General features: G+C 41.3%; 1 protein-coding gene across 1 annotated transcript in view; it reads left to right on the top strand.

The window, feature by feature from the left end:
- The first annotated feature begins 1,087 nt into the window (after window positions 1-1,087).
- The window catches only part of PSMB7 (proteasome 20S subunit beta 7), a 56,470-nt gene continuing 33,689 nt past the window's right edge, over window positions 1,088-23,868 (top strand). Inside the window, exons 1-5 of the mRNA XM_052648081.1 lie at window positions 1,088-1,204; window positions 1,640-1,733; window positions 2,492-2,589; window positions 3,792-3,932; window positions 9,258-9,373. Coding sequence (XP_052504041.1) covers window positions 1,143-1,204; window positions 1,640-1,733; window positions 2,492-2,589; window positions 3,792-3,932; window positions 9,258-9,373 — 511 coding nt within the window. The 5' untranslated portion in view covers window positions 1,088-1,142. The remainder of the gene's footprint in view (window positions 1,205-1,639; window positions 1,734-2,491; window positions 2,590-3,791; window positions 3,933-9,257; window positions 9,374-23,868) is intronic.

Raw genomic sequence — 23,868 nt, 5'->3', positions numbered from 1 at the left:
GCCCCTCTGTCCATGGGGTTTTTCAGGCAAGAATACTGGAGTGGGTTGCCGTTTCCTTCTCCAGGGGATCTCCCCCACCCAGGGACCAAACCCGAGTCTCCTGTGTCTCCTGAACAGATAGATTCTTGTTGAGCCACCTGGGGAGCCCCGCCCCATCTCCCAGTGACCACTGCTTTACTTTCTGGCTGTACGCATTTGTCTAGTGAGGATACGTCATAGCAATGGAACCATACTACCTGTGCTTTTTGTGCCTCACTTCTTTCACTTAGTACCACGTTTCTAAGTTCATCACTTATGTGTCAATGCTTCATTCCTTTTGATGGATGAATAATATTCTGTTGCACTGATATACCACATTTTGCTTATCCATTCATCAAGTTGATGGACATTTGGATTGTTTCCATTATTTGGCTATTATGAGTAATGCTGCTATAAAAATTTGTGTACAAGTTTTTGTGAACATCTGTTTCCAGTTCTCTTGGATATATACCTAAGAGGCAATTGCTAGGTCTATGTTTAATTCTGTGTGTGTGTGGGGGGAAACTGCCAAACTGTTTTCTGGACAGCTGCACCAGGCACATATGAGGGTTCCAGTTTTCCCTCATTCCTGTCAACACTTGTTATTTCCTGTCTTTTTGATTATCGACATCTTAGTGGGTGTGCAATGGTATCGCACTGTGATTTCTAATGACTAATGATGTTAAGCAGTTTTTTTTTTCAGGCTTCATTTTTATTCCACAGTAGCCTTTTTAGGCAGCTGTTTTCCCCACTTGACAGCAGAGGAAACAAATTCAGAGTTGCAAGGAGGCGGTGGAGCTGTGCCTGGAAATTGGGTGTGCTTGTCTCTGAATGCCCATGTATTCGAATTTGCAGTCGACACCGCAGGATGCCGGGTCTGTGGCGTGTCCACCTTAGATAAAAAGTCCTTTCTGCCTACTTCGGGCGTCAGTTTCTCCTCCCCTCCACTTGAGGCGCTCTACCCAAACATCGCCAGGCTCCTCTAGGAGCCTGTAACTCTAAGATCAATCGCCCAAGCACGGAGTTTGCTCCGCCCGTTCAGCCCTAGCTCGCCGGTGGCGCCGGAAGTGATTTGTTCATTTTGTTGGCTCCCGCCCCCGGCCTGGAAGTACTTTTTCGGGAAGATGGCGGCTGTGTCAGTGTATGAACCACCAGTTGGAGGTTTCTCTTTCGATAACTGCCGAAGGTGTGGCCTTGCCCGGGGCCGGGTTCAGGGCGGGAGTAGGAGTGCGGTGTCGGGGTCGCAGTTGGGCTGCGGTCTGGGCCAGGAAGTCCGAACCAAGGGTGGACAGAGGGGGCCCGCGGCCCGCGGCCCCTGTGACTCAGGGGAATCTGGGCCTGAGCGTGACTTTCTCCTGAGGCCGGGTCCGCTCGTCCACTTTCCCGGCGCACCGGGACACCTTCCATCTCCGTCTCCTTAGGCGTGGTGCGGGTCCTGTCAGACGCTCTATTCGCAGAAACACGGGACGGTCCTCTTTGGGGGAGGAACCAGTCAACATGGGCGTGAAAGCAAATGCTAGTCGTTTTTCTTTTTCCTGAGTTCCCTATTAGATACTCTTCCTGCCGGTGCGGCACAATTTGGTCCTGGCCTTCAACGCTTTATTCTCTCATTTGCTCTCAGAAATGCCGTCTTGGAAGCCGATTTTGCAAAGAAAGGGTACAAGCTTCCAACGGCCCGGAAAACTGGGACGACTATCGCAGGTGTGGTCTATAAGGTAAGCCGGAGCTGGCTGAGAGGAGCAGGAACCAGGCCACCTGGTCTCTTTTACTTCTCTGGGCTGTGTGAGGAAGGGCACATCTTACAGCGTACTACGTCAGGAAAAGGTCTTTTAGGAGAGACTCAGTTTTTTGTGCACTTATCGACAGTTTATATTCTTACCTCGCTTTTCAGTTTTCGATAGGAAGCCAATTTTCTGTCTTAACGTTACTAATTGAGGAAACAGAATGATGTAATGGGAGAAAAGGAGATTTGTTTAACCGTTTAGCCTTTTTTTTGTTGCTTCTAACTTTGTGCAGGTCACTTTCGTTCTCACAACCACACTTTCCCGTCCAGGTGGCCATAATGACTCCTGATCTAAATTGTTGTAAGGGTCAAAAGAGATAACTGGTTATTGTTGTTAGAGGTTAAGGGCGAATTCTTTTAAAAAGAAATTGACAGACCTGGCTAATTTAATGGAAGGATTTCTGCATCTTAATCCAGACTTTTCTCATATTGGCTCTGTGATTTGTAAGGAATTTACTGAACCTCTGAGCCTCGTTTAAAAACAGGAATGATAGTTCCTACTGTCTACTGAGGGTTCAACCAGTAATGCTTATTAATAAGCCTTTTCTTGAATGCTGAAAGTATAGCACAGTATTTCAGTGGGTAGGGGAGTGGTTCAGGGAGCAGGGTGTGGTCAGTGTTGTTTTTCCTGAACTAGAGGACTGTTTGTATATGTGAAATTGTTTAAAAGCTTATATTTTTAAAAAACAGGATGGCATAGTTCTTGGAGCAGATACAAGGGCAACTGAAGGGATGGTTGTTGCGGACAAGAACTGTTCAAAAATACACTTCATATCTCCTAACATTTAGTAAGTATTGATTAGTTTGAATTACTCCTTTTTAAACATTCCAGGGGTAAAATTGCATTTACTGTTTCTTAATAAAACCTGTTGTTCAGTCTGTATTTTCTTTCTGTCTCCCTTAAATGGCATTTCCATGGATATAAACTAGTTATCTTCTAGTCCTCTTTTTGCTTTAGTTCAGTTTTGACCCAGTTCTGCCTTTTGTGTGCATTTTGAATCCACTCCCTCCTATCCTTCTACTGAGGCCTTGGTTTGAATTCTTTTTTCTCAGCTGGACTATTGCAGTTGTCATTTAAATGGTCCCTCTGCTTTTGGTCTTTTCTCTATCTCTATTGTTCACTTTTCTGCCATATTGGGTTTTGTAAAACACAGATCTCATAGATCTCCCTTTCCTCTTTAAAATTTTTTCAAGAGATTTTTCACATTTCACACTGCTTTCAGGATAAAATTGAAACTCTAGTATGATATTTAAAGTCATGTACGATTTCACAAAAAGATTATCTTTTCATCCTAATTTAGCTGCTTTCACCCTATGTTCCAGTTGTACCTGGACTGTCTCTATCTCCTTCATGTCCCTGTTCCTCTCATGTCCAAGCTGTTTTACCCTTGCTTTTGGAGCCCCTCTGCTTAGAAATACCCTGTTTTCTCTGTCTGTATAGTGTTTTTATTCTCTCCTTCCAAATCCAGCTTAAATGAAACCTCAAAGATCAGAGTGAATTGCTCTTTCCTCCAATTTCCTATAGCATTTTCTACCTGTGCTACTATATTGTAGAATATGTCTCTTATACTCAACTTTGAAATCAAGTGCTATTACTGTGTCATATTTTCTTTATCCTCAGCACTTGGGAATGACTGGTACCTAGTAGTAGATACTTGGTAGATGCGAATGCAAGACTTTTAACATTCCTTGCTCTTTTGTACAACTTGTGTGTTTTCTCGGATCCGTAAAATGCACGCTGTTAAGAACATAGAAACTAATGATTTGAAAGGTTCTGTTGCTCCACAGAAAATATATTTACATGTAATTAGATGTGCACTCTTAATTTTATGTTTATTTAAGATTGGTTAGAGTAGTAACAGTGCATGTATACTCAAAAACATCTGTCTATATCCCTCACCTTTGTGGATGTTTTCCAAAAAGCTCCACATCTAATTGAGCCCTTTGGTAATTAAATTTCAGCTGCACTTCTTCTAATTGTATTTTTTAGTTGTTGTGGTGCTGGGACAGCTGCGGACACAGACATGACAACCCAGCTTATTTCTTCCAACTTGGAGCTCCACTCCCTTTCCACCGGCCGCCTTCCCAGAGTTGTGACGGCCAACCGGATGCTAAAGCAGATGCTTTTCAGGTAAGGTTTCAGGATGGGGATTTCTATAGCATCTTTTTCTCATGTCTTAGATTTTCAGCCAAGGGAGCCCTGGAAGCTAGAGAAAAAGCATTCAGAAATACACATTTAATCCAGAAATCAGTTGTTACTGAAAAACCACTTTAATTTCATAAGGCTTTTGATAATGTATTTGAATTTATGGGGTCTGTTTGCTTTTTTTCAATAAACGAATCACATGTGACCAATGGAATAATTTCCTGAGGTGTAGGGTATTGCTGGATACAAAGACCTTTTTTGTTCTTAGAAAGTTAGAGCTGGAAGGAACCTTTAAGTTCATCTTGTGAACATGCACAAATGATTATTTCCTCTCCCTCTTTTAGGGGTAAGGTAACAGTGAAATGAGAAGTGACAATTTGTAGTTAGCTGTGAGTGGGTATAATAACGTTAATATCAACCAACATTTATTTGTTTGTGCCAGGTTGTGTGCTAAGTGCTTTATGCATGATCTCACTTTATCCTTTTAGCTCTGCGATAGGGCTGTTAACATCTCTAATTATAAGTGAACGAACTGAGGCTTTAAAGAGGTGCAGTCATTTGCCTGCCCTTACCTTCCCTCCCTACTGACTCCCATAGAGAGTCCCTCTTAGGAGTTTTGTTTCTCATTAGTCCATAATAGTCACACCATCACTTTGTGTTTGTATAGGTCTAGACAGTTTTCACATTTGAAGTCCATTTTTCATTTGCTCTCATAAAGAGAAGAGAGGCAGTGTGGTATATAATAATGCCTAGGAAATAGCCTAGGCATTTAGTCCTGAGTTGTAACACTGGTTTCTCATTTTGTGACTGCCTTACCTTTAACAAATTCTCTCCTCTTTCCTTCTTTATAGAAGGGACACCTTGATGCCTTTTTAAAATTTTTTGAAAAGTTGATCAGAGGTCTTTATTCTGGCCCTCATCATTCATGAAGCAACCTACACAAGACATTTTCTTTTTCTCTGCCCAAACTGGTAGCAGCTGCAGCCAGGCCTTTGAGAGTTAAAGGGGAGCAGGAACAGAGAGCAAAGAGTGTAAGCTGGCAGCTCACAGGCCATATTCAGCTTGTAGAGAAATTCATTTCGGTCACATAGTGTATTTAAAAAGTAGTGGCAAATAATTATAAATTGGGAGCTTTGAATTTAAAATATGGATTTCCAGCTTTTTAGAAAATTTTTTGATAAAAATATAAAGTGGGCTGTAATCTGGGACTGAGTGGCTGTTGTTGCCTTTAGAAGTGAGAGTGAGTGTTCTGGTATGTCAGTCCTTGTGGTTCACTTCCCTATTTCCTGTCTGCCTGTGCCTTCCTGTGAATTTGCAGGTCTTCATCTTCATGATCCTGGCCCCTCAGTAAGTGGATATGAGGTTTAATGTAGCTCTGCAGCAAGGCCAGTGGAATAATTCCCCCTTTATACAGTGGAAGATACCAGGGTTTATGAGTCATATGGCAGGAAGCCTAGTCATACTTATCCAGTTCCTACCCTGACTGTACTGAGTCTTTATGTCAGCAATTTCCATTATTTATGTATGTAATCATCATCCTAATACTAGAGAATTATCACCTATCAGATTCTTCCAGGACAGTGTGAGAACTTGTTAAAGTACATCTGTTGTCAGGATAACTGGACACTTGTGATTTTAATTTTAAATGCAAAGCTCCCTCTCGTGGTTTGTGTGGTGCATTACATTTAAAACAATTTTTAAGCTTGTAAAATTGCAGTAAATAGCCTATTTCAAGATTGCTTGCAGTGTCATTTAAAGCATTTAGCTAAATCTAGCAGATGTTTCTGTTGATCTCTTTAGAATGTTTCAGAAATTCTAAAATCTCTTGTTTCAGTGTTTTATCTTTTGGTTAACATACTGTGTAAAAGTTGAATTTTATCAAAGTTTTGAGAAGAAAACTTAAAATTTATGCCAGGATCATTATGGTTCTGTCTTTTGACATTTTTGTTAGTTACATAAAGTGAGTCACTAGTATAAGGGGGAAAAAAGCATAGATTTTGACTTTAGAATGTTGCTTCAAATCTTGTCTATAGTGCTTACATTGTGTGACATTAGCCTGTTCACTTCACTCTTCTTAGCCTCAGTTTTACCTCAATAAAATGTGGATAATAGTTCTGTTTCTCTAACTTTTGGGGGAGGAAATGAATAAAGAACCAAGCTTATGCAGTGCCTTGTACAGGGCCTGCTACACAGTTAGATCCTCATTCAGAGGCTGAAATAGAGTACAGGGTGTACTCTTATTGCTATTTTTTTCCTCCTAAATAACCCATTTTCTTGTATGTGAATCAGTGAGAAAAGAGGGTTTGATAAACAGAAGTGAGCATCTTTTTCTTTACTTAAACAGGACTTTTATTTTTCTTCTTTGACTAGATGTAGAAGATGTAAATGATACTTGTTCCTTCTGAACATGGAACCTTCTTATTGAGTCTGTCAGAGATTTGTTAGATATACTAGTCTATATTCTGGAAACTATTTGAATATGCAGAGGCTTTAAAAACTTATTTTATTGTATTGCCCCCCCTTAACAAAAGATATGCATATTCATTGTAGAAAATTTTGAAAATACTGAAAAGCCCAAAGAAAAAAATTAAAACTTTGCCATTTAGGGAGAGTCACATTTTGGCTTTGTATATACATTAATACTTCTAATCTTTCTGTTTGTTTGTCCATTAATTTGATCATTCCTTCTGCCTTTCTTTCCATAAGTGCATGTTCACAGTAAAAAAGTGAATATATGTTTAGATAGATTAAAAAAATACAGAAATTATCTGAATTTCTACCATGCATAAGCAGTTGATGCTAACAGGTTAATGTACATTCTTCAGGGTTTTCCCTGTGTTTAATAATACATGTTTTGTTCTACAAGAATGGGATCCTAGTTGTGCTTTCTATCTATATCTATCTTTTCACCTACCAGTGCATCTTGAGTAGTTTCCATGTTGGAATATTTCAAAAAGAAAATAATCTTCTTTTGTAAGTTACTATAAAAGTAATGTATGATCATTGTAAAATATTCAGACACTACAGAAATGTGACAGGAAGGAAGTAGATTTCAACTGACATTCTGCCACTGAAGCACATGTACTATGAAGCTTTGAGATCTGTTTTTTGAGACTTTTATACTCTGCATGTGTACATCCTCATATATGTGTTCGCAGGGGGTGGAATACTGTTGTGTTGTTTTGTAACTGACCTTGTTCACATATTAGTGCATCCTGGTATTGTTCCCATCGGTAGATGAGCTAGCTCAGCATCGAGGGATTTTAACCTTGAGCCTGTGGAGGAGTTCTGTAGACCTGTAACTGCTGAAAGAGTGAAAAACATGTGTGTACACTTGTTATGGGTGAAGATTCCACAGTTTTAATCACTCTTTTAATGGGTCTATGCCCCATTAAAATTTAAGAGCCATTGAGCAACATCTTAATTTTTGTTGGATCACAGTAATCTATATTATTAACCAATTTTTAAAGAGGAACAATATTGCCTGTTTTAAGATGTTTAATTATATGGTATTCTCTGGATCCTTTGGAGTGTAGAATCTTTAGGTGCTTGTGTTATTAATTCTTTAGGCTATATTCTAAAATAAATTCCTAGAAGTGGAATTGCTAGGTCAAAGATAGGAGCATTTAACGTTTTAATACATATTGCCAGGATTGTAGCTGAGAAAGATTGTTCTAAGCTGTCCTACCATCAATTGTGTATGAAACACGTGGCCTGATTTTTAATGATTGCATAGTGTTCTGCTGTATAGCTAGGTGTATTAGTTTAGGTAATTCTGTTTCCACTTTTCTAGCATCATAAACAGTTACTGCAGTAAATAGTCTTATGAATTCATTTCTGCATATTTATCCTTTTATATTTTTAGAATTAGATTCCTGGAAATAGAATTTCTGGATCAATTTTTAAGGATTTCATTGACTTGCCAAAATAGCTTAGACTCTTTTAAAGGCATCAAGCAGATTATGTTTTAGCTTGGAAGGAAACTAGCTGGTTATTATTGACTTTAACTGAACAGTCTATTTGGCAGGAGAGAGAGAGAGAGAGAGAGAGAGAGAGAGATAGTGGATCAAGCACTGGGCTAGGGTGGGAGTGGTGGGTCTGGTGATTCTCTGGCTTCTCACCCCAGAGTTCCAAGATCTACTCTTGAACCTGCTGCCAGCTCATGGGGCTTAGGACCAGTTTCTTCCCCTGTCTGGGCCTCTCTTCCCTCTTGAGACTGCTTCTAAAATCCTTCCCTGCTCTTTATTTTTTCACTTATAAATGGAAGATTTGAAGTAATGAATTGGTAATCAAGGGATGCAGGAAGTATTGGACTTGACCTAGAGCACTTCCTGATGGGTAACTGTCTCAGGCAATCTAAAATTAGGACTTTGGTTTTTGTGTTAATTTATTTGTATCAATTTTAATGATTGTATCATCAGGCAAATTCAGCATGTTTTAGTTTCATTTTTCTTCCCAAAGAGCCAAAGGCTTACACTGGAGAACTTTAAAGCCAGCATGTTTATCCAGTATAGCAGTTCTACTAATGGTAAAAAAAAATTGATCCATATATAGGGAAAGAAATCTGTAGAAGTGTAAAACCAACCAAGTAGAGGGTCCAAAGGAGCAAATATGTGCAGAATTAAACAGATGGGGTCAGGTGAAAAATGTCTCTCCCATGTTCCTGAGAGAGATGGCTTTAAACCGTGGACAGTAGCAGTGGGTTTATAAACTGTCATGGAGTTATTTCATGGTTCACTTCCCTGCATAATGAAATACTTTTTTCTTTTACCCAGTATGAGCTCTTATCTGCCATAATTTTGTGGATTTATTCAAGGGAAAGGTATTTTGACAAAAGTGATTTTCCTGTGGTGAGGTTGATAATTTGAACAGTTTTAGTTTAACGACAATTCACCATTGACTTGGAAGGGACCTTATTTGCGAATCACAGAGAGGTCTGATGGGAGGGGTATTCATGATCTTTGGAGTAAGCCACGCTTGGCTCTGAGACTTTCTAATGATTTTGGGTTGGTTTTTCCTTCTCTACAATAAGAACTGTAGTGTCTTCTTTTGAAGGGAGTTGTGAGGCAGAGATGATGTAAGGCACATGGGTGCTTCATACAATTTACAGTTTTTTTGGACTGATAGATGTTCAGATATGTTTGCTCCGTTCCTTATTTTTTTCCCCATCAGAACAGAAGCTATTTAATGAAGCAATAGTAGTGAAAGAAAAGCTTTCTGTTGTCTGACTTCTCGTGCAACTTTTGAATAAGTTATAGTGATGCAATGTAGACTCATTTTTTTTTCTCTTATGCATGCTCTGATCACCAGGTATCAAGGTTACATTGGTGCAGCCCTAGTTTTGGGGGGAGTAGATGTTACTGGACCTCACCTCTACAGCATCTATCCTCATGGATCAACTGATAAGTTGCCTTATGTCACCATGGGTGAGTGTAATGTTTCCCTGATGTTTCAGAATCCTCTTATTTACCAAAGTAGTCTCTAAAAGAGCTGGTTTATTTCCTGATAGAGGAGGCAGCACAAGGTGCTTTGATTCCTTCTACAAATATCTGTTGATTTCCTTCTGGAGATTAGGCCTGTTTTGTCTGCTTGGGATATAGCAGTGAACAAAATTTAGACTAAATGTCTTGCCTACAAGGAGTTTATATTTTAATGGGAGTGGACAGACAATAACAACAGCTTTATGTTAGAAAGTGATAAATACTAGGAGAAAAAAACATAATGTAAGTGATATTGTACCACAGTTATGCAAGATACTACCTTTGGGGGAAGCTGAGTTAACAGTGTACAAAAACTTGGTTTATTATTTCTTACATCTGCCTGTGAATTGACAATTATCTCAAAACAGAAAGTTAAAAGAAAATTAATGCAGTGTAAGGGAACTTGAGAATGTTGGGGTGGAAGCCAGATAATACTGTTAAACAGGAAGGTTACAGTAGGTTCGTGAAGAAGGTGAGGTTTGAGTGAAAGGGGCTCCTAGGCAGAAGGAAGACTGGAGGCCTGCCTTGGGGAACAGGCCTGGTACGTGCAGAGAGTTTTTAAGTGACAGAGTCTCTGTTTGCTGTTTAGTCGCTGAGGGATCCTGGACATTTAAGGTTCCTCTCTCAACCTTGATTTCCTCACTCTGAAATGGTGTCAGTAATGCCCACCATGCATGCAGGCTATGATGATTAAAAATGATGTATGTAAATCATCTGACCCAGTGCCTGTTCTGTAAATAGTAGCTACACTTTTTATGTCAGCTTTGTGCATTTGTATTTTAGCTCTAAACGCTAGATGAACATTTTTTTTTAATAACTAAAAAAAAAGTGATAAAATTACATTAGAAGAGTTGGGATTTTTGAATTTAACTCTCATGCTCAATTTCTGAGTGAAATTTTTGCATATATCCAGAAATTTGAACAGGCCATGTGTAACCAGCGTTTTTCTAGATGTTGTTTAACTTTCACATTTTTTGTCTTGGTATCTTGGCTCTGCAGAGCCAGGGATAACTGCTGCCTTGAATAGTCTGAAAATTGTTAGTATGAGACTTTGCTATTTCATTATGTTTAATACTCAAGCCTCTTATGAGGTTTGTATATAACAGATGTTCCCTGTTTGTGAGAAGAATGATTTGCCCCCAGATACCATATGGAATAATTATTTTAAAATGAAGATAGACTAATTTTAGAAATGTTTTGAATTCTGTGTTCCATTTTATTTGTTATCTCCATCAAGGTACTGTTTTTATTTCTCCCCATCTGGTGCCTTTAAATGGTAGTAAAGGTGCAATAGTCTTTTCTATCAAGTAGTTTCATTTCTTCTTTTTTTAATTAAAAGAATTTTCACACTTGCAAGAAGGTAACAAGAATGTACAATGAATAGTCATATATACCCTTGACTCATTTTTGTCACCTAACATTTTACCACATTCTTGCTCGCTCTCTGGTGCATTTTTGCTGTTTGTGTGTGTGTGTGTGTAACCATTCGAGAGTAAATTGTGGACACTATAACCCTCTACCTCAAAATCCTTTAGAATGTTCCCTTACATCACCCTGATGACATCATCAAAATCAGAAAATTTAACATTGATACAAGGCCTTTTCATTTTTACTATGGGAAAATTGAGTTGGTTTCTGTTGCTTTTGAACTGTAGTAATTTGTCTTATGAGCATCATCCCAAACTTAGGAAAGGTTGTTGGAAGTGAGTAAAGCAGATTTGTGTCTGCTCATTCCGTTCCTGCAAGTCCGCTTTGTGCTCCGTCCTGGCCAGCAGTGACCTGCTTCCCTCCAAGTCCAGTGTGCGTCCATGGTGACGGCTCCACGCCCGGCTTAGAAATCGTTACTTTCCACAGTCTGGCTTTGCTTTCATAGGAGATTAAGAAGAGCAAGATACCAGTAACGTCCGATTTTAGATACACAAGTAAGATGTGACTTTTAAGGTTTAGTTTGCGTGTTCCCATCTGTTCATTTATTTATCAACTATTTCTTGAGTGCCTTCTGTGTAATAGCACTGTAGCAGGCTTCACAGAGCAGTGACTGTCTGGATCTTGCCCTCAACATACTCTCAGTGTAATGGGGGAGGTAGATGTGTAAAGACAAGGGCAGTAGGTACAAAGGTCAGTGGAGGCCCAAGGGAGAGATGGTCACTTCTAAACTGGAAGATTTCAGGGAGAGCTTCACTTCACTTGAGCTGAATCTTAAAAGAAGGGTAAGGTACTTTCACTCATTTATTAGAAATTTATTTAGCCTCTACTATGTGCTTGGGGGGTTTCCCAGGTGGCGAAGTGGTTGAGAATCTGTCTGCCCTTGCGGGAGATGCAGGAGACTTGGGTTCATTCCCTGGGTCAGAAAGATCCCCTGGAGAGGGAAATGGCAAGCCGCTCCAGTATTCTTCTTGGGAAATCTCCTGGGCAGAGGAGCCTGGCGGGCTATAATCCTTGGGGTCTCTGAGAGTTGGATATGATTGAGCCACTGAGCATGCATGTGCTAGGTGGTGGGAATGTAGTGGTCAGGACAGCACTTATCCTCAGGGCTTATAGTCTGGTGTGTGAGATAGGAATTAGACAATTAATCTGATACACATTAATAAATACACATTAATCTGAAAGAATGCGCTGTGCTAAGTGCCCTGAAGGAAAAGAACAATTATAAGGGAGAATTTCTAACAGGAAGGAGTATGTGGATAATGGGAGTTTGGAAAGTCCTTATCCTTATTGGACAAGTGACAGGAAAACATTTTCAAATGAAAAGCAATTTATGAACATGACAAAACATTCAAGTGCGGGAAAATATGTGAAAGATAAGTCCCTATTTCATAGTAACCAGTGTTAAAGAGTTTACTGTGTTTTTTTCTCAGGAGGTATTTTATGATCCACCTTTATAGATCCCTATTATCTGTTATCTATCTGTGTATTCCTATTAAAAATACACTGCTGAAGTTATGCTGTAAATATTGTTCCATTCCCATTAACTTGTTTCGAAGAACCAAGTTGAACCAAGTATGAAATTTTGTATCAGTGCCTATAGATCGATATCAAATCTATAATAACACTGTCCTAGAATTGTACTGTATGTCTGTACCAGGACTTAAGTGACCATTTGTCCTGTTGATGAGTGTGTGTCTTGGTGAGCTTGTGTAAATGCATCTGATAAATTCCTGGTAGTGGAGTTTCTGGATTAGAGTGGGCATGCATATTGCTCAGAATTCTCTGTTGAAAGCATTAGAATCGCTGGATGATCTAGGAAAGGAGGAATTTTTTTTTTTTTTTTTTTTTTTTTAAGGATAGTAGATGACTCACAGAATAGCTGGGAGGGCAAGACCTGGGTTTGGGGCTGAGAACAGTATCGGAAAGCATGCTGCCGCATGGGCCCCATTGGAGGCAAGGGTGGAATCTGCAGACAGCCCCGCTGGCCTGGCTGGCGCAGGCCCAGCTCACTCCTCACTCTGCTGCCCCAGCTGCCTCGTCCAGAGCTGAGGCTTCCTGCCATCTCACTCACTGTCAGAGAGTTCCTTCCAGGAAAGGGTGGGTGCTAGATTGCTGATGGTGGGTAAAGTTCAGTCATCTGTTCGTAGAGTGGTGGGGTTCCCCAGACACAGGAAGTACCGCTTCTGGGCAGCCCCTAAAAGTGACAGGTGACTGACCGTACAGTGCATCTTACCTTTTGAGAGCTGTTGCCAAACTGCCCTCCAAGACGATTGCACTAATTTGTATTCCACCCGGAGAATGTGAGAATGCCTTTCTCTTATAAGCTCTCCTACGTTGGGTATTCTTGCCAGTCTGGCAGGTGGAAAATGGGAAAAAGTAGCTCTTAAACTGAGACCTGAATGGTAAGTAGGAATTAGCCAGGAATTTGCCACCCTGCTCCCTACCTGCCAGAGAAAGACTTTTCAGGTCCTGCGGTGCACAAGGGACCAGTATGGTCAAAGGCCAGAGTTTAGCTGGATGGGTGAATTGAGTGCAGTAGGTGAGGGGAGTGCTCCATGCGGGGGGCACAGCAGAAGCAAAGACAGGGAGGGATGAGGATGTCTGGGCTTTGAGGAGGGTGAAGGAGAGACAAGGCTGGAGAGCTAGTCTGGAGAGTCCCATCGTACAGGCTGAGTTGTCTGTGTCCTGGATGTTCCCATCTACTGTTTCAAGCAGGAGATGATAGGATAAGATTCGTCGTTGGAGCAGGCTAGCAGCCGTGGGAAGGAGGATTGGCATGGGGAAGTCTGGAGGCCGAGAGAGAGGTAACATCTGGCCGGAAATGTTGAGAGTATGGATGGGTCCAGGGGTGACCACGGTCGTCCTGGAGACCGCTCAGAAACCAGCCACTTGGCCCCATTGCAGCCTCTGACCATCTCCTGCCCTCCTCCAGTGCCAGTTCCTTCCCAGCTCTCAACCTCAGTGCTCCTCCACTGGGGTCACCTCCCTTCCAGTCCGGCTCTGGACCCTTTTTCCCGTTTCATTTCCTCTTCCTCCTCTGCTCGTACTTCAGGGGTTTGTGGCAACAGGCCCCTCGCCCTCCGTGAGCTGCCCTCACTTCCCACTGCTGCCGTGCTGCCTCCTTTCAGAAATGCCTTTTCTGCCGGGGATGTTCCCTCGCGACTGCCTCAGGCTGTTACCAAGTCCCTCTCCAGGAACTTGGGTGAGACTTGATTCCAGGATTCAACCTTGTCCATCCTCTGCTGTCCCAGCCCTTGTCCTTCCTGCCCCTGCAAGAGTCAGCGATCTCTGTCAGTAGAATCTGTCTTACTCCTAGAGTCTGTGTGATTCAATGACTGTTAGATGTTGAATTAATTTTCTGATTCTCTAACTTGGTTGTGTATGTATGAAACCTAGTGTTAGAAACCTTAACTGCTGTTTATTGTTTGTGAACAGGTTACAGAACCCCTAGGGGAGAGTTGGTTTAGATTGTGTTCCGTTTGTGTGGCCCCAGTTGGGCCGTTAAGAGAACAGTACAAAGCATTGCATATATGATAGGTCCTTTTTTTTTTTAGCTTTGTATTATTTTAAATTTAGAGCTAATTTGGAGGTGTCCCTGTGCCAGTGTCTGCTGGTGCTGTCACATTATTTTTAGTTACAATTACCTGCAAGGGGTGCTGTCATTGCCTTCTTACTGAGAGAAACCTGAAACTTAGATTTACTGACCTGCCCGTTACGACCCTGCCTGGGAGCAGCAAAGCTGAGATTTGAACCCTTGTCCTTCAGCCCAGGCAAGCCTGAGCTTACCACGGCTGCTTTGATTTTATCATCTTACAGATGTTACTTCATTAAGCTATTAAGCCTTGCTTCTGAATACTAAAAATATTTACACAAATTCCCAGGGGCATTTATTTGTTTGGCATATTTTTGACTGCTCTTTGTGAAGATTTTCTATCCTGCATATTAAAAACAGTATTTACTGAAACAGCTTTATAGTATCAAAGGAAACTTTTCAAAATTATACACAATTCTACCACCCGAAGACAACATGAATTTTATATTTTGTTTCTCTCTAATCCAAGTCCACTGTGAAGAGCAGCCTTTTATCAGAGAATGTGAAATAAAATAACAGTTTTTGTGCTGTCCTGGTTTTGTCTTTGTCATTCTCTTCGTTTCTTTCAGCCATTGTTCACTTTTGAGCAGGGCTTGACGCCTCTTTCCCTGTGGTGGGAGCTGTGCTGGGCTGCCTTTCTTCCTGAAGAAGTTGTTCTGGCTTCCCATGGAGGTGTTTGTTGTTTTCCTTTCTTCTTTTTTTTTTTTTGAGGGGATGAGGAGTTTGATATTGAGAGAGAACCCCAGAAATGCCAAAATGTAGTGGTTTTTGTCTTAATTCATGTGACTTACTTTGGGTGAGCTACAAAGCAAACCTCCGGCTACAGATGAAATAGAAGGCCCTCCTAAATGAAATGGGCCCACTGAGCGTTAACATTCCCTGTGCAACTAAGGCTTTCCTAAAGTGTGCTGTAAGTGAGAAAATGAGTATTTCATGTAAATTCTCATGTTTTAGTGAAATTACCAGGTTTTTTATTATGAAAAATAAAAAGATAGCTTTGTAATGGATCTTTTTTTTTTTCCTGAGTTATTTGACAGTAAGAGCTGGAAGCTACAAATTACCCATAAGACAGGGGTGTCTAAACTTTGTCTACCCATGGGCCTATGTTGGTGACTAGCCAGGCGCCTGAAGGCTACTCTTAATTTGCATGGAACAGAAGACACCTGTCTTGTCTTGCCCGTCTCTTAACCTTCTGGCACAGCTCCTTGAGCATCGGGTCCAGGAACCTCCTCGCTGAGGTCTCGCCTTCCTGAGGGTTTGCTTAAGAGGAGAAGACATCAAACGCCTCATGGTGTGGCCCTCAGACAGCTTCTATCCTAAACCTATCTTGTGAAGAGGATGCCGACTGTAATGATAGCTGTGTTCCTCCGGTAGCTTGCCCGCTTGCAGTGCTGGCAACTGTGAGAGCCCTTTTACTGAGAGGATCTTTGCACTGCTCTGAGGTGGTTGCCATCATCCCTGTCTTATAAATGAGGATATTGAGGCTCAGAGAGGTGTGCCGAGGTCACGCAGCCTGGAGGTGCGTGGTCTGGCTTGAGAATCCTGGGTCTCTGTGGCTTTTCCCCCTTGGCTTGGTTGTTACTGAGTGGTGTGTGGCAAGTGGTTCAGGCCAAATGTGATTTGATCCATTCTCAAAAAAAGAAGAATGCACCCCTTAGGTTTCATTTAATTATTTTCCTCTTTACGAACATAATTTGCAGGAGACTGCAGGTGATTGATTAGTGGAATTGTGGAAAGCTGGGCAAGATTTTTTTTACTTTATTAAGAAAGGGAAAAGGGTTTTGGTGTTCTTTTTTTTTTTAATAGACAAAATGTGGGTTCTTTTAATTCTCAGATTAATTAGCTTATTCTTTTAACTTGCCAGCTTTTCTTTATTAAACAAACTGCAGTAGTGTCAGGAGAAGCTTGGGGACCATCTTTTGCTATTAGTTTGGCAGTGCTCCTTGTAGCTGCATTGGCAGCATATATAAAATTTTTATTTTGCCCACTTATTCACATAGAGAATTAATATGAATGAAATTTAAAGCCCGACATTCCTGGAAATGAGGCCCTTGGACAATTTAGGAATACTAACTTAAGGAATAAACATTGATATGCACCATTAGGGAAGGCTTTGGGTCACTGCCAGGGCTGTCCAGGTAAAATTCTCTCTCCAGATGAACTGGCTATACAATTTCCTAATTACTGGAATGTACCTCTTACGTCCCAGTTTACAGAGCCCCCTAGCAATTAAAAAGATTCGGGACAGAGTAAACATACCAGATGTCTCACCTTGTGGGCAAAGAAGAGTCTTAGAATTAAGTTGGAACTTAGGAACATCAGTAGGGAATTCAGACCTGCTGTTTTTCTCCTTATTTTTACTCTAAAGTACAACCTTCGTGCAGGCATTTTATTACCTCCACATGACTTGATTTGAAAAAATTTTCTTGTGCTATGTATATTAGACCAGTGCACTACAAGATGGCAAGCATTTCTTCCACATTAATCAGATGAAATCAGATGTGAACTCTGATTTAGCACTGTATTTAGTTCAGTGGCCTTCTCAGAGGGCGCATGCTTGACCAGAGCTACTCATCTAACCTCTCTGAACCTCAAACCCCTCATTTCTAAAAAGAAGCTGACTGACTTTTTTTACTTGATACCACTGGATCATCGGGAGGCTGCAGTATCACATGTGAACACGCTTTGTAAAGCACTACATGCTTTCCCCTGCACATGTGTTGCGGCATCATTTTTAATTTTTCAAGGTAGGGTGGGGTTGTGAAAAGAGCTGGTCTTTGTAGTCAGACTGGGTTCAGATCCAAGTGCAACGTTGGTTAGCTATTTGAGCATTGATTTCTCCTTCAGGAAAATGGAGGTTCTAAGGTCTGTTCCATGGGAAATGTGTGAGGATTAAGCAAGATACCACATGTAAAAATCTTTGTGTGTGGAACATCATTGATGTTTGGTGCATGGTATTTTGATAATTTTTGTGCTAACACATTCTCTGTGTGCGGTTCTGTGTACTAAGATTTTCCTGGCAGTTTTTCTTGCTTTGATTAAATAAGATGAATTTCAGAGGATTTAAAATGTGTGATGCATGGATTTTATGTCTTAAAGTTTATACCACTGTGGGATGCCAGGAATTAAGTAACTGAGAACCAAAAGCCCATGAAAGTTGGATTACGCATCTTGATTTCCTGGTTGTTGCAAAGGTGGTACTAAGCCAATAGATGGTGCCGTTATGTTAGGAAATGAGAAAATATTTACTTCTACAATTCATCATGTTGTTTCAGAGAGTGTAACAGAGCCAGTCTTTGCTGGTTCTTCATCTGTTCTAATTAGTGTGGACTTTGTTCTTGATTCTGTGTAAAAAATATTAAATGTTTCTTCTTGTAGGTTAAGTAGTGAGGTATTGAATTAATATTAGGGTGCTCTTCCTCTTGTTTTTTCTACTCTTGATGTTTTACCACTAAATCTTTTGTAGTTTGAATTTAGTCCTTGGTTTACAGCCAAAAATAAAGCCCTTGCCAGGAGTATATTTCAGAAGTTAAATGCAGTACGCACAGTTTTGAGTCCTTTGCTTTAAACCCTATTTTCAGAGAGAGTGAGGTTAATTATTAATTCATTCATCTTTACCTGCTCTTGTTTCAAAATTGGCCCTACTACAAAATGTATTTTCTTATTCTTGCTAATATAACCTAGTGCTTGGTCATCTTTACTTCTTTATTGGACAGACCAAGAGGAAAGTCATTTTATATATCAGAAGACCTTTCATGTGGAGGTCATATAGCTAAGGATTTGCTGGCAACCAGATCTACCATTACTAGCTGTGTGGTTTTGGTTAGGTTCCTTTACCTCTGTGATCTTAATTTTTTGTTTGTTTTTCATCTATAAAATGGATATAATATAGGTGAATAAAGTGAAAAAATATGCAACAGTGCTTTTGCACATTTTTCTCAGTATATAGGATTTATTATTCACCCAAGGCTCTGTGGACAAGATAAACCTTTACTTACGTTTAAGACTAACTGTGGTTTTATAAATTATTAAACTCTGTGGTCCTTTGTCCTTGAGGGTTCTGAGGGACAGGGAAACTTGGGAAAAGCCTGCAAAGGGATTAACTTGCAGTTTGGGAAGCTGTTTTGAAATGTGGACCGGCGTAAAGGTGCCTTTGAAAGCCTGTCAGCTCCGACTGCCTCAGGCTCCCGTAGCGGGAGAGGGAAGTGTACGCCCTGCGGTTGGTGGTGCTGAGGGGCAGCTTGATTCTTGGCGGGGCCTGACGAGGGTGGGAGCCTGATTAGGAAAGGCAGTATAATTTTAAGGCACTTTTCATCCTCCATCTTATCCTTTCAACATAGGGTTAGTTGACTCCTCTGTTTGAGTTTTCTGGCCTTAATGCATTGTGGTAGTTCATTGGAATACATTAATAAAGCACAGCCTTCACTCTTTAGGCCTGAAGTCCCCAAATGTTAGTCTTTCCTTAAGAATAAGTGTTTACAGTCTGTCAGGTCAATGAGACATTGGCAGTTGCAGTTATAAGAAAAATCCCTGTTCCCTTTAAGTGGTGTTTAAAATGATTTACTTAGAATAAAATTTAACTCCTTTTTTACTACATTACATTTAGAAAAGGAACAGCATTTCTTGAGAAATTACTTTCTGAGTGAAAATGTTGTTGGGTGCTTTAAAATCTATTTCCTAGCATATTAAATGCAATATATATATTTTTTATTCATTGGGGATAAAAGATAGACTCTGACATTGAGGTACATTTGCTGATGAAAAGGAAGCATTCTTTCCCCTCACAAGGGGTTTAAATGTAATACTCAGTGCTTACTCAGGAGTGAAAACATCAAATTAAACTGTTTATGCTGACAAAGGACGATTCTGGATTTCCGCAACCCATGCAAGATTGTCTGATTGCTTGGCCTGCCTCTCCAGAAGCTTTTGGCCAAGACTTATAATGAAATGCATGCATACAATTAAACCATTTCAAGTCAGTGTCTTGAGTTTTCCCAGGCGCTGAGAGGAGTTCCACTGCTCTCTAGTGGCTGAATGTGCTCCCCCAGCACCATCATTGTTTCATTTTCACAAGTCAGCTCTTCACACGTTGTCGGTGTTGGCCTGCAGAGCAGGCACCAACGCCAGGAGACCAGGCCTTGTAGACCAGAGCAGAGTGAAAAATGATCCCAGTCCATGGGTCTGTGAAAGCACCAACTTTTTCCAGGATGAGTGGCCAGTTGAGTAACGATGAGCAGGTGTGAGTAAGCGCTCTGTCAGGGAGAGCTGACACTGATGGATGAGAATGTTCTCTGCCTTGCTCTTTTATCGCTGCATACATCTTACACCCTGGCAGTCCACAGTGGCAAACAGGTCCTTGGGTGCTTAAAATGGACTGCTTCTTAGCAAAAGGAGCAGCTTTCTTCCTGAAAAGATCTGGTTAAATTGATTTGGGGGGAAAGCAGTAGAAATCCATTTCCTGCTCCTCTCAGAACTTCATGGAAAGAAATTTTAAGGACCTTCATTTCTATTAAAGCTGCCAACCCTGAGACTTGTTGAGTATGATTGTCTAAAAGACCCCTAGAGAGCAGGAAGCTTGTCCTAGAGCATCTGTAATAGCTTGCTCTTACTGAGCTTTTTACTGTGTGCCAGGCATCCTGTCTTAGATGTGCCATCTCGTTCAGATCTCAGCCAACCTGTGAGGAAGACACATTCTGTCATCCTCCCCTTTGTGTTGGGGAGGCAGCCAGAGCAGTAGGGCCGCTGTCCTGTCGCTTCTGGGGCATCATTCACCGTGTCTTGATGAGGTGGTGCCTCCTGGAGCAGTTTGGCAGTGCTACAGGACTCCGAGGGCCTCACTCAGTGAGGTGCTGGGGGAAGGCAGGGAGGAAGCGCAGAGCTGTGCATGTCCTGTGCATCTGTGTGTCCCAGAGCCTGCTGCCCAGTGGCCACCTGGGATGGTTGGTTTGAAACAATGAGTGGGGAGTTTCACCTTCTGAAAAGTGGATGGGCTAGAGCCACCAGTGAAAGTTGCTCAGTCGTGTCTGACTCTTTGCAGCCCCATAGACTATGCAGTTCATGGAACTCTCCAGGCCAGAATACTGGAGTGGGTAGCCTTTCCCTTCTCCAGAGGATCTTCCCAATCCAGGGATCTAACCCAGGTCTCCTGCATTGCAGGTGGATTCTTTACCAGCTGAGCCACAAGGGAGAGCCACCAGACCTAGGTTTGAATCTCGGCTACCCTTACTGCCTTTAAATTAGCTGAGCCTCAGTTTCCTTGTCTATAAAATGAGGAATTACCTGTACCACATGAGTTTAGAGTCAGGGACAGAAAAACCCTTGGTAATTATTTTCCCTTCCCCAATGTGAGAATTTATGAGCCTAGACATGATTAGAAAAAGCAGATTTCTACCTCATGACCTTTTGAGAGTTTGACTTGAGAGAGTACCGGGTTTTAGAAAATTATTTGTCTTTTATTTATAGTTTCTTCAGCACGTCTAATAAAATAGATTTTACAATTGCTGGGTTTGATTTCATACTTTTAGTTAATCCTGACATGTATAAAAGTATAATTTCATGTTTCTTTTTAATCCCACTGTCCTTAAGCCATATTAATGTGGATGTTTTTTAAATATATAGAACAGGTAAAAGCAGTATCTCAGTAAAATTTTCTTGATGCATTTTGAGTTTTGTCCAGAGATGGACTGTTCTCTTAGAAACAGGTTCAAATTGAGCCACTAAAGTAATGCTGATACACTAAGATCAGAAACACCCTCAGAGGGTTTACAAAATGGAGAGTAACTTCACTGTTTTATTTAATTTTTTTGAATGGGACTATTTAAAAATAAATACTTTGGTACTTGAGTAGTATTGGTAAATAGTGAATGGCGTCTGTTTAATCATTTAAAACACTTAACTAAAATCCCAGTCTCATTTGAATTTCCAAGCAAAACACAAATTAACTGTATCCAGATGTGTGTTAATTGTTCTGCTGAAATCTAAGCAGAAAGTTAGAAAGCATGATTTTGGGGCTAAGGGAGTTAAGAAAACTAGAGCTGTTTTCATGCCTACTTGCTAATCTCAATTTCAGGCATCTGGGTTTGCCGTCTGAGAGACAGCATGGGGAACAGAAGCCGTGCTGGACACTTTAGATTCAGACGATTGGGCTCATGCTCCCAGATTCGCTAATCGTCTGCTGTGTGATCTGGGCAAGTTCCTTGTCTCCAGGATTCAGTTTTCCTTTCTGCGAAACGGGGCTGCACTTACCTGCCATGTCTGAGGAGCGTAAAAACTCTGCGACTATGCTTTGAAGTTTAATAAACACCAGGTCCACTGTGTCTGTTGGCGTCTGTTTAGTAAGTTGGTTGTCACATGGCAGACTTCTGGAGAAGTGAGATCTGGCTTGGTGCTGGTATGCTCAGAGGACTTCATTGTTAAGATGATTTTACATCTTTTTAGAAGATGTTGGTGCCTGTCCTAAGGAAGCCCTCCTAAGGACTGGTAGAGAGACATCATGTATTTATCTGTCTGTGACAGTTGATGGCTGTTGTTCATTGGGATTGTTGATTCCTGCATGGGTTGACCTGCAGGCCCCTCTGCAGATTTCAGGGCCAAGCTGCCTGCTGCTGCTACCCAGCAGGACTATGACAGCTGGCAAGGTCTTGGTCTTCTGGGGTATCTTTTCTCATCCCTTCATGATGTCGAATTCTTCAAGTGTGTATCTTAAAAAATTGTAAGTAATACATTGTCATTGAAGGAAAATAAGAAAACACAAGTAAGCAAAAAGATTACAGTTTATTACAGAAATAAACATAATTTTAAAAACTTTTCTTCCACGTGCGTATAATATGTATTGTATAAGCATATCTGTTAATTTTGCTTCAGAACATGTTTCCCTCAGTACTCCAGTACTTTGGCCACCTCATGCGAAGAGTTGACTCATTGGAAAAGACTCTGATGCTGGGAGGGATTGGGGGCAGGAGGAGAAGGGGACGACAGAGGATGAGATGGCTGGATGGCATCACTGACTCGATGGATGTGAGTCTGAATGAACTCCGGCAGATGGTGATGGACAGGGAGGCCTGGCGTGCTGCGATACATGGGTCGCAAAGAGTCGGACATAACCGAGCAACTGAACTGAAGGTTGTATTATGGACATTGCCAAAAATTATAGTTGTGTTTAATCACCATGTATATGAATTTGTTTGTTTTCCCTATCTCGTGATTGTTGGTGCTGGACCTTTACATTTACCTCCAGTCTTTGATGTTACTTTTTTTGTTTTTTGTCATCTAAACTGATCAAAGTGTCATTTGGGTTGTTACTGTTTATTTCTTTTGGATCTGTCTCTAGCAGTAGAATTACTGGTTTGGTGGGTACCTGTAGCTTTCTGATTGATGCTTCTAAATTGTGGGTTAAAAAAGTTCCATATGTGCTTCTACAAGAATATGTTAGATTGCCCTTTCTAGCTGGGTATTCTTCTTTCTAATGTTTGCTAATCTAGAAGTCAAAAAAAAGGCTATTTAGTTTCTATTTTTATTTATTTCTTTGATGACTAGTGAACTTGAGCAGTGTCTCTAAATGTGTATAGACTTCTTGTTTTCTTTGTAAACTGCTGTGTCATTTTCTTTGTTGGTGTATTGATAGTATTTATCTGTGAACTCATTAATTTTTAATGCCCTACGTGTCACACATATCTCTGAGCTTCAGGACTTACATTTTACATTGTTTACAGATGCTAGTCTTTTTTTCTTTTAAAGCCAGTGGCCTAAATGTTATTAATAAGACAGATACTTCATTTTGAAAGAATGGCTGGAGATGTGACCCTTGTGGCGTTTGTGCCTGAGCCCCCTTTTCCTGGAGGTCTGCGTTTGGGTTCCCCATGGAGTCATCTTGAATGTCTGTGGGTGAGTCAGGCCCTGGCAGAGGTGGGGAGCAGACTGTGTTTCCAGGGCGTCTCTTGAATTCTTCTGATGAACACCAAACCCGACAGCCAGGGTAAGACAGTGCGCACCCAGGTGGCCGCAGTGGATGTGGCAGTGCAGAGCCGTCTTCATCCCCCGTGGACTTGTGTGCCCTGACCTCCATCCCGGTCTCTTCCTACGGCTGGCTGCCGAGTGGTTTGGGAGGTGGTGGCTGAGCGGGTGGTCGTGTGTGGATGGCGTGGAAGAGCTTGGGAAAGGACAGTGGATGCAGAGGTAAGTCAGTAACTAGGTGGCCATCTCAGCACTGTGCATACCCTCTCTAAATGCCAGTCCCTGAATTGTACCTGGTTTTTCTGATTTTTTAAAGAGCTTTGTTCTGGAAACAACACTGACCACTCAGTACCTGTGGGTGGGCTGACAAAGGCAGACTTGGTGGAGGTTGCTAAGGAGCAACCTGGAGACTGCTTAGGAGACAGAGCTCTGGTGGGGGAAGGCAGACATCCAGGGAGGGCGTTTCTCT

The sequence above is a fragment of the Budorcas taxicolor genome, chromosome 11 (assembly GCF_023091745.1).
Source record: "Budorcas taxicolor isolate Tak-1 chromosome 11, Takin1.1, whole genome shotgun sequence".
In the NCBI taxonomy this organism is placed as follows: Eukaryota; Metazoa; Chordata; class Mammalia; order Artiodactyla; family Bovidae; genus Budorcas; species Budorcas taxicolor.
The sequence above is the reverse complement of the archived record's forward strand: the minus strand, read 5'-3'. Positions and strand labels throughout refer to the sequence as shown.